Source organism: Poecilia reticulata, linkage group LG12 (assembly GCF_000633615.1).
Source record: "Poecilia reticulata strain Guanapo linkage group LG12, Guppy_female_1.0+MT, whole genome shotgun sequence".
Classification (NCBI taxonomy): Eukaryota; Metazoa; Chordata; class Actinopteri; order Cyprinodontiformes; family Poeciliidae; genus Poecilia; species Poecilia reticulata.
This window is the reverse complement of record NC_024342.1, coordinates 13615687-13627324: the sequence shown is the minus strand read 5'-3', so window position 1 is coordinate 13627324 and position 11638 is coordinate 13615687. Positions and strand designations below refer to the sequence as shown.

The 11638-nt window shown below is 38.4% G+C and overlaps 1 protein-coding gene across 1 annotated transcript in view; it reads right to left on the bottom strand.

Annotated features, from left to right (window-relative positions):
• Nucleotides 1-4966: 4966 nt before the first annotated feature.
• LOC103473593 (transmembrane protein 132C) overlaps nucleotides 4967-11638 on the bottom strand; it is a 159847-nt gene continuing 153175 nt past the window's right edge. Inside the window, exons 9-10 of the mRNA XM_008423935.2 lie at nucleotides 7283-7474; nucleotides 4967-6876 (exon numbers count right to left, since the gene is read on the bottom strand). Coding sequence (XP_008422157.1) covers nucleotides 5803-6876; nucleotides 7283-7474 — 1266 coding nt within the window. The 3' untranslated portion in view covers nucleotides 4967-5802. The remainder of the gene's footprint in view (nucleotides 6877-7282; nucleotides 7475-11638) is intronic.

Sequence of the window (11638 nt, the reverse complement as noted above, 5' to 3'; positions counted from 1 at the left end):
ATCCTAACCCATAAATCAGGTCGAAACAAAGGCACACTGAATGTAGGATCATTGTTCTCACTTTATCTACATAAAACCATTGACAAGCAAGCAGGCAAGCAGCAGGGCGACAGGAATTTAGCCTGGCCAGTGTCCAGGCTAACATGAACAAAGGAACAAAGAGGTTGAAGAGTTCCCGATATTTATTGTTCAGCACCTCGTTTCAGATATGGCTGGTGTTAAAGGGCTTTATAAAAAACGTTGTTGACGATAAAAGAAAACAGAATGAATAGACAAATTGAAATCTGTTGAAAATATTTTTTTTTACATGCCTTCTTTGCATAATTTAAGCAGAGGTTGTGTATTCTGGTCTTTACGGGCAATTATCCTCCAAGTTCCAGGGGTTTTCCTAGTTGAATTCACCTTAATCAAATCAGTACATGGCTAGCAGCTAATGCAAAAAGACATGGCAGAATTACACTTCTACTATAAGCCCAGCGAACAAACTATCCTTCAGTTGAACTCTCTGAAAATAATTGTAGGATAATAATGGAGGATAATTTTTGTGATGAATGGGGAATGTCGGAAATGTAGTAAGTGTGTCTTACATTTTAAGGTGTCAAATTGCAAAATCAAATTTCTTCTAAGTGACCTTTGACATATACAGCATTTTTGTAACAACTGATATCAGTAAGATAGTTACTGATTTTGCTATAAGAAGGTACTATATGCCTGGATATACATAGCACCTCCACAGCCTCCTTCTATAATGCAGTCCTGAGTGGTATTAACTTTTGTACACAACATGCATTCAGTCTGTCGCTACATAAACAACGGCGGTAGTGGTAAACTCAAAAGACTTGCAGCTGTAATAGCGGCGAGGTGTTTTTAATGTATTGGCTATTTTAATGATTGGCTGAGTATATAAATGCTTATTTTTCACATTTAATTTGCTAAAAGAAAATGTCAAAACACCCATTTTCTTCAACGTTCCAGTTTTGCACTATAGGCCCTAAACTCTTCTGGAGCCGCGGCTGGTCTGTCTATTAAAATTCAGATAAAATGCACTTTTGTTCATGGTTGTAATCTGACAAAATGGGGAGAATTTCAAGTCGTTCAGCAATTTCAAGTCAAGGCACTGTATGTTCCCGACTAAAGAGATTGCAGGATATTTTGGTGAAACATAAAAAAAGTCATCCGACTCAAATAATCTTTCCTTAGTCCCGTAGTGCCACAGTCTGGTTGTGATTTTTTTTTCTTGAATGCCTTGAATTCTTAAACACCTGACTTTTACTTTTGTACCACCAACAAAGCGAACTTCTCAGGTTTTAAGTGAAAAGTCATTCAGAATCCAATACAGCAAGCTTCATATATTTAGTTGTGTTGATAAGGCTGTATGCAGCTTTAAGAGAACTACATTTTTACAACAAAATGAAGAGATGTTGTGACTCACAACATGTAAGGTAGGGCATTTATTTGACATAAAAAATCTGATCTTGTAACAAGACCTTTGCTATACTGTAAGGCTTGTACTGAAAAAAAAACAAACATTCAGCTGTTCACGGCTGATTTCAGCAGTGTAATTGGTGATGTTCGTCACACAACATGTCAAAAGAGTGAAATAGGAAGGAAAGAGGGCTGTGTTGAGGACTGTTGTCATGGCAACAGTCATAGGAAAAGTTTATGAAATGAGAAAAGTGGTGATACATCGACATGGCAAATGTCAGAGGAGATGGTTCATAATGGTGTGAGGGTTGTGTTCCATTATACCTGACAGGAGTTGCCGGTTACTTAGTGAGCTGGAGTGCAGACTCAGAGATCTTTGTGTCAGCAGGAAAGATACATAGAGCTGGAGCATGGGACACAGGCAGATGTCTAAGTTGGCAAGAACTGAGGAAGGAAAGACAGCAGCAGCAGTTGGGAGCTCCTCGGTGACAAAGAGACAGAAAGTGAAGGAGGGTGTTTTTTTTTTTTTCTTTTTGTGGCTCAAGATGGTAAAAAGTCTTGATTTTCTGGATCGTCGAGGGAACTTTTCCCCCTCTTTTCTTTGCAGAATTGCTTTATTTCAACAAGATTAGAAGGTTTTCTCCATCTAGAGGTGGATGGCGGGTTTTGAATAGTTGTCCAGCTGCATCACTAAAATGATTATGCTTTATAAATTCTAAAGGATGCTTTCAAAAATAGTTACCAATGTGCAACACGTATTTTTGCCCAAAAAGTAATAGGTTCAGCTCAATAAGAACAGAGAAATACCTGCATAAATACCCAGATATTAGGATTCATGTCTCTCAATCTTGAAAGAGGGGACAAAGCTCACCATATTTTATTTTGACAGAACATAACTTTTATTTTTATTTTTTCTTAAATAACATGGGAACAGAATCTAATAATTCTTAGGGGATCATTAAAAAAGCAGACGTTTTTTCATGGTGCATGAAAAAAAGTATTTTCCAACACAAAATAGACATTTTCTGCTTTCCAGTTAAGAGTAATGGCCTCAAAATTAAAAGTTAAATTTGTATCTCGATTGCTTCCCATCCAGTGTGAACCAGGCTCTCACTTTCAACTGTCGGCTGCAGTAAAAGTTAACAATGGTGACAACTGATACTAATGAACCATCTACATAAAATAATAATTGGTAGGCTGAGATCTGATTATCAAATCACACGAAAGAGCAAGAATTGCCATCATATTTAATTAATCGGAAAGCCAATTCTCAAAATAAGAAAGACGCAGTAGAAAAGAATGAACCAGAATAAAAAAAGGTGTAAGGGATCACAAATTCATGAATTTCAAGGTTTTAAACATTTTTCATTCCAATGACAGTTTCTTGGGATACAATTTAGTTGGACGTGAAAGTCTAAATGTTAACTCAGACGAAACACTACGGAGCATTATGAGAACATCGAGTTTCACAATCCTTGTTGCGCCTCCTCCAAAAGATGCTGTAATACCAGTCTCACACTTAAAAAAAGAGGACATTTTGTAAAGCTGTTAAAATGAGTACATTTATTCAGTGGGGAGAGGGCACATGAAAAAAAACAACTAAAAAATAAAATTGGGAAATAACATAAACAAATAATTAAAATAATAAAAGATAATTTTTTTTTTTAAATGATCAAAATATTTGTAAGCACAACTAAAATCTAGCTAAAGCATAACACAGAAAAATGTTAACAAATAATAATAAACATAAGCCATTTTAAACAAATGGGTCTTTCTGAATTAAAAAAAGAAATCTATATTTTACTGATTTCAGCTGACAAGACTTACTAGTAACTGTTAAGTTCTAATCCACGACTTCTTATTTCCCTTGGAAATAAATATGACATAACACAAAGACCAATTTCTCTCAGCAGCTTTTCCAAATATTAAACACAAGTGGTCTAAAAGATGCTGGGGACACATTACATGGCTTTGGATCTGGTATTTGAGGTTGTGAGCTACTAGGTCTTGGATTCACAACCAATTGAACCTTTCATCAAAAAAAAAAAAGTTAGCTCTTTGCAGACAACAATAAAATGTTTTGATGGATCATACAAATAAACATCAACAGTGAATAATAAATTGGTTTATCCATCCATCCATCCATTTTCTTCCGCTTATCTGGGGTCGGGTCGCGGGGGCAGCAGCTTCAGAAGGGAGGCCCAGACTTCCCTCTCCCCAGCCACTTCTTCCAGCTCCTCCGGGGGAATCCCAAGGCGTTCCCAGGCCAGCCGAGAGACGTAATCCCTCCAGCGTGTCCTGGGTCTTCCCCGAGGCCTCCTTCCGGTGGGACGTGCCCGGAACACCTCGCCAGGGAGGCGTCCAGGAGGCATCCTTACCAGATGCCCTAGCCACCTCAACTGGCTCCTCTCGACGTGGAGGAGCAGCGGCTCTACTCTGAGTCCCTCCCGGATGACCGAGCTTCTCACCCTATCTCTAAGGGAGAGCCCAGCCACCCTGCGGAGGAAACCCATTTCGGCCGCTTGTACCCGTGATCTCGTTCTTTCGGTCATGACCCAAAGCTCATGACCATAGATGAGGGTGGGAACGTAGATCGACCGGTAAATCGAGAGCTTCGCTTTTTGGCTCAGCTCTCTCTTCACCACGACGGACCGGTGAAGGATTAAATTGGTTTAATCATTCAAAAATGTCAGTTCGTTATATTAAGCTCCATTAACTTTATGTGCAATAATGTGAACTGGTTGGTTTATTTTAATTGGATTACTATTTACGGTTTTCTTCTTAAGTATCTAAGCATCTCTGTGTTCTCTTTATCATTAAGTAATTGTAATTTGCTAGTTGAAAGTTTTGCATTATGGCCAGTGAATTTATCTACATAATGTTGTTGTGGTAGAGTTACAAATAAAATGTTTAAAAACAAAAGCGTTTGTCCCCAGTCTCTCCTTTTCACTGGCTATTGGTAACACACTTTAGAATTTGGACAGGTTATCAGCTCCAAGTGTGTCCAGAAAAATCTAAACATGTTTTTGACAATGATTGAGGTCAGGTTGACTCCAGTCTCAGACTTGTAGACTCCAGTCTCTATCATATCTTGGGCTAGAAGGATTTTATGCCATCTCACCTTGTTGACTTGGTACAGAGTAGATTTTCCTCTACTAATAACTGAGGGTAAAATCAGGTGAGCAATCTTGTAATGTGTCCCCAGCTTTAGTCCATTTAATCCACACGAAATAGGTCAGGAAATGGGTTTAACTATATTGCTACTTTAAACTTGCCCATATCCACAACTTGAGCAAAACTGTTTCACAACAAGGGCAATTAAGATAAACAAGGACCCAAGTTTATCTTGCCACCAAAGAGGAAATTGGTAACATGAGGAAAAACGTCTGCAAAGCTTCGGCTTAAAGCTTTTAACACATTTTTACCAGAAGTGTCCATAAATTTGTGGTGCGTTGCACGCGATTGTCTTTTTGTGGTTTTGGTAGGAATCACAGTTTTTCCTCTGCAGAAATTCTAAAATTGTAATGAGATGCCACACAAGTTCAGCAGTAAAGCACTTTTGTATATTCAGAGAGTGTGATCACCAAGAAAAACACAAACATAGAAAGTGTGAGGACCAAGAAACATAATTCAATTGATATAAACATACAAGTCCAGAACTTAACCATGATAAGGGAATTTAATAATACAGTACTAAATTGTCTCCAAGTGTAACAGTTTTAGTTATCTACATATTTTCAGATCAGACACACATGGCTCCTCATAAATAACATCATGCATGGATCTGACTTTTGGAGACTAAACAAAACTAAAACCAAATCAAACAACACTTTACAAAATGTTACCATACATACAGTAACTCTAAATCAAACACTGCATTTATATACAGTACAAAATGCTTTAGATTGTTGATCCATAGGCTCTACAACTGCCAACTCATAGCAAAGGACCGATAATAACTGTAGAAAATAAGAAAAAAATATATTCTGAAATAATATTACCACATTTAGAACAGTAAAACGTGATTTAAAGAAAAAACAAGAAGTAAAATCAAAAGAGAAATATCGAGCTTGGTAGAAGACAAAAAACATACATTTAAGCAACAATACAGTTTTTACTTTTGAGCCTTTTAACTATGCTGCTTTGTGAAAATTCAAGTCTTGAAAATTGTTGCTTGACCATGTCTGAGAACCGTCTTAGAATCAAAAGTAACAGAATCATCTACTCAGTTTTCAAGGTGAGGTCTTCAGTTAAACTACAGCCATCAGTTTGGTTTTTCACTCTTTCATATATATTTTTTTCCATTCTCTCCCTCCTTATGATGAAGGCATTCAGGTGAGTTTCTCTTTTAGTTCCAACGGAAACACCCAGAACCTCTTACGCCGTGTTCTTAATTGCATTCTCATTAAGCTTTTCCATGTAGTTCCTAAGATCCTTTGAGTCTCCAAGCTCAATGTCTGGACAAACCCATTTTATATCACTGGTCTGCACCAGTGGCAATGGGCTAAGCACTGGACATCCATTGCTAGGCTTTACATTAGAGAAAGTGGAGAACTTCACTCTCTTCCTCTTGGTGGTCGGTGAGTTAAGTGATTCGCTCCTCAGATCTCTTCCACTTGAGCTACTTATGCCGCCATCTGTAATACTGCGCTGCATACCTCCATTTAAAAGCTGACTACCTTCCTCCAAGGTACCAGTCAATTCTTCATGCTGTTGTTGCTGCAGACAAAGCCCCTCCTCTTGGCCAAGCCAAACCCAGTCATGGGCGTGGGGCATAGTCTCTGTGGCTTCTAGAGATAGGTGTTTACTTCGGTACTTATATGTATAAGAGATGCAGTTGATGAGAAAAACGAGGATGGCCAAGCAGAAGACTCCCAGCAGTGCATACATGCCGATCTCCAGGTCCGTCAGGCCGCGTCGTGATGGCAATAAGTCATCGTCGGTACTGCGACTCCGAGGCAGCTCTGAGTTTTCAGAAAAGTCATTTAAGTTTCTGTTCCCACTGTCTGATGATAAGCGACCCCCGTTAGGTCTCACTGGGACTTGGCCTCGAATGGTCGTGGCTGCACGGTTTATTAACCCAGTGTCCATGTTGGAGATGGATCCACCATAATACGGAGGATCCGGACGTGTCCTTTTGTCTCCCGGCTGCATGTACTGCTCCTCTGACTGACCAAACCTTACCTGTACGTTCACCATTCCTGTGGCTAAAACAGAGCGTCGTTTGGACTTCTGGCACACTTCCGATGGACTCATCTCAACACGCACAAGCAAACCTTGGCCTTCACCCTTGGCAGCAACGAGAGGCCACTTCCACTTTGCACTCTTTTGCACAACTACCACCTGTTCATTCAGAGATGTGGCTGCCAGAATAAAATGGGCAGGGTTGTAGTTGTCCAGAGGAGTCATAGATCCATCACTGAACTGAAGCCAGGCACTGATGAGGGATTCCTGTGAAAACAAACACGCAATGTAGCAAATTTAAATTAGTGAGACACCAGTACTGTGAAAATTAGCAACAAAAACACAAATAGAAATCTACAGATTCCCCTCAAATGAGGACCAAAATAAACCAGAGGCACAAGGGAAGAAGTAGTGGGTTTTAATTATGGTAAAAAGGCTGAACAACTCTCATGGGTCATGGCTGTTCCCTAAATTTCAAACAACATGAAGAAAACTTTAATATATGAGAAATATTCTAAGAGGAAAATAAACCAACACTAGTTGAACTAGTGAACTAGTTATAAAAATATAATTCACAAAATCTATTTTTTTTTAACAGGCAATACAAGGACCTAATACTTTTTACGCTAATGACACATCATGACCAATTAAAGGAACATGGATAGAATCTTACCTGCGTCAGTGACTCTATGACTTCCTGTGTGCTTGCAGTAGCAACAATAGCTCTGTTGCTTCCAGGGCTCAGTTGCAGGGACAAAGAGAGTGAAGAAACCAACTGCACCCCGAGCTCTGTCACACTCACTTTATCATCCACCACCCGGATGCTCCTCTCGGCCAGGACTGACGACGTCAGAGGGGACAGAACCTATTGCAGGCAAAATAAAGGTTTTTAAAACTCAATTCTTCTTTTTTCTAGTAGTTCTTCAGCCAACATTTTCACAAACATATTTTACTATTGTACTGCAGATAAATAATAATAATAAAAAAAACACATTTTGAAGATTTTTAATTGCTTATAACATCACGGAGCACCAGGTCTTACAAAAAAACCCCAGCACAACACCTTTTCTAAAACTGCATACAGTCAAAACCGTCAAACATATTGTAATATTATAGTAACAAGACACTCTTGTAGATTCGAATTCAGCTGAACTTGCAGCATCCACACAAACAAATATTTTAGAGGATCACATACCAGCTTTATCAGTCATGTCAGAACTTTATTGTAAATAAAAATAAGTGTATATTTCACTCCAAATCCTGGTACAATCTGCTTGTATTGGTTTTTGTTGAAGGAGAACAGATTAATGCAGCTGCTAATTAAATGAAAATGGCGATCGCTGGACATAGTGGTGAACTAGCATTTGTCTGAAAACTTGTTTTACACACAAATATATTCTAACAAGTTAATTAGATATGCTTTATAGAAAGTAGCAATGCTTACAGACTTGTTACATATGGTAAAACCTCACTATGCTGTGTGTGCACAATTATTACGGAAAAGAGTATTTTGACCATGTTATTATTTTTAGGTATATTTTTAACCACAAACTGGATACACCTGAAAGTTTAATGGATTTAAGCATAACAGGTGATCTGTATAATAAAGAAGTGTGTGTCCTAGTGATGTCAACACCCTATATCAAGGTGTGAATAATTATTAGTCAACTTATTTCCTTTAAAAAAATAGAGATTTAACTGACTCTGAAGAGACAAAAATGACCAAAAGTGTCTTAATGAGAAGCAGGACTCTTGAAATTGCTAAGATATTGGGGCATGATGGTACAGAACCATCATGCAAAATGCCAACAAGGTCACAAGAAACGTGTTGAGAAAAATCTGCAAATTAACTGCCAAGAATCTGAGAAGAATCAAGAGTGAAGGTACCAGCAGCTCATTATCGTCCAGTTCTGTCATATTCCATAAATAGTTCCTGCCTGGTGTACGTAGAAGTACACAATGTTTAGAGCTGGCCAAGGTAAGGAAAGCTGAAACCTGACCAACAAGACAGACAGACTGAAGAAATATCTGAAGACAGATTTTTCAAAGGTTTTCTGGACCAATAAAGTGAGGGTGACTTTTGACAGACTAGATGGATGGGTCCGCAGCTGGACCGGCAACTTATGGCATGGTCCCCTTCCTGACCTGAACCCAGTTGAGAACTTGTGGTATAAGGACATAAGGCTTTTCCCATAAGTCTTTCACTGTTATTGAAAAAAGGCGGTGAGTGTATGGGTCACTGATTATTTCTGTTTTTTATGTCAGAAATGTTTATCGGAAAATTCTGAGTTGTTCGTGATTTTCAATCAACCAGACAAAAAAAAAGAAAACGATCCTACATGTTCTTTCTTGAACATTCATATTTGAGGTTTATTAACATTTTAGGTTGACCAAAAGCACTAAGAGAAAATGACAAACATAACACTTCTTCAATCATTGCGCACACAGGGCACATTAGGTTGTGATAAAAAAAAAAGCACATACTTGTGAAAAGATGCAAATAAAAAAAATCCCCCAAGCCCACAACAAAACTGCATTCTAATCCACACCTTCAGAAGGAATGCCCCAACTTTCAGAGTAGCCAGAGGTGTAAGCATGTAAATAGCTGTGATATTGTTTTGAGATGAGAATCTCTTCCATCCGCTCCAATTAGGGCTCCAGTATTTCCTGCAGCCTCCCCCACAGAGCTGCATTTACCAGCCATAATGAACTGTCAGCACCGATCACCGCCTCATTTGTCCAGACCCAATACTCCGTTTCCCTCCTTTTGTATTTTCCCTTTTTTGTTTCTCACACAGTCAAAGTGAATGGATGAATACCCTTGAATTGTCAAAAGCAAACTGTGTGCTCTCAGAACCGCACATGCGTTTTAAAATGCCTAAGCAATTGGTTATGATTTGTGGGACATAAAAGCTTTGTGAGAAATGCATATGATGAGACGGACAAAACCTAAAAGTGCAATAAGTAAACACCATTTTCTGCTTTTGTTTTCCTTCATTATTGTCTGTTCTTTAGCAAAAAAATAATCCGACACCCCAATGTTATGAATCTTATTATCAGAACTTGCAATTTTATGTTTATATATAATGCTACTTCTGAGGTATATAAAATAAAAACTCATGTTAACTTGTTGTTACCTAGACTTTAGAGGCATATTTGATCTCTTAAAGTGACTCTTTAACCACTGTGTAAGAGAATAAAAGGGTGTGTAATGTACCTATTAAAAGACATAACGCTCCAAGTATCTTTCAACCCTAATGGAAAAGACTTATAATCTATAAAAACGTCTGACACCTCAGAGAGAGCTCTGCTGATGCTCTGTTCCTCCTTCAAAAAGATCATATTTTCTTCCACCTAACGTCTGAGTACCAGCTAGCAGCTGTCCAGACTTTCCAGGGCTTATGTCCCGACGTGTCGAGGCTCTTTTTCAAGATTCTGTAATGGTACTTCTTGTCTTTAATACCAGAGCCATGTCTCGCCTCCATCCCATCACAGAAACTGTGGGTTCTGCCTTTCACCTACATCCATAATTGTGAAATTTCCCCACAAGGTTTTCAGGTGTGTCAAGACCCTTCCTCTAAAATCAGCTTTCAAGTTTACAGATTTATTCATTCTGTCCCAAGAGAGCAATTAAAGAGGCTTCCCAGTCTCACCCTTTCCTATTCAGACCTGTCAAATTCATGTCTTATAACATTTCTGTATAGATCAAGGAAGTTCCACTATGCAAAACCCCATGAAAATCCTTTTTTAGACCTAGATCTAGGCATGAGCAACCAACAATATAACAAGGAACCCATTATTACCCAAACCACGTGTGTCTGACTCACACACTGACGTCTGCAAAGGTTATCAGCACAATACGTTTTGCATGCAAGTGTCCCATCCGTAACCTGTCAGAGTCCTTAAATGGATTCATTCTTCCTTTTTGCAACACAATAAAACTTTCAGCAGAGTAAAATATTGATAACATTAAAGATTCAGTGCACAGGATCATCAATTTAAAAGTCAAGTTGCATTTGAAACCGTGAATCCTTATTAAATAAAAAAAAACTACAAATGTATTCTTTAACTTAGAGTGTTTAAAGTATTTGAGGTAATGTAACACACACACACACGAGCACACACACACACACACATATATATATATATATATATATATATATATATATATTTTACATATATCTGTGACATGCGGTGAGGTTCATAGCTGATGAGGCACTGACTTAATTATAATCGGATTTACGAATCTAGACCCCTGCATGTTATTGTTTACATAAGGAATGCGCATGCGTACAATGCTGGAGGGTAAAAAGACTATTCTTTAACATGTTATGCTTAGCTGCGCCGCTGCCGCAGAATAATTCTATTATCTCAATCAAACTTAGACATGTTGATATTATTAATTTTGTGCTGTGCTTAACAGCAAAGGGAGAAACCGTTAAAGTACAACTCAAAACCACGTCCATCTCGCTCTCTGTATCAGCGCAGCTTCTGTATGGCTAGCTCCCTATTACTGTCTGTTACTCTGCAGTTGTGGAGTGTCAATGTCTGGGATCATGAGCGCCCCCAGCAATGAGGCAAGAGAACTGCCTGCCTCACCTCGAATCTGTTCTCTGCCATTTCTGATCGCTCCTTAGCAAACGAAACACGTTACATACACAGTTGGTGACAATAAAAACACAGCACATTAAATAAATAAGCTAAATTATGGAAAATCTGTACATACATTTAACTTTTTTAATCATTTTATTGGCGACATACAGACAGGTGGAGCATGCTCTCATAGAATGGCAACCGGTGCAGTTAGCGAGAGGTTGCGTAATTCCAGGTGAGGCTCAGCTCGCTGCTGCCTCACCGGCTTCGCTTCCAAGCATTTGAATGACAAAATGCAAAAATTCAGCAATTTTGAAGAAAAATAACATCAGATTTGGTTAAATGAAATTAAAAATAGGAACTTTATATTACAAACCACAGGGTGAAAATATCTTTCTAAATGATTTTATTATTATATATTATATTTCCATGATGA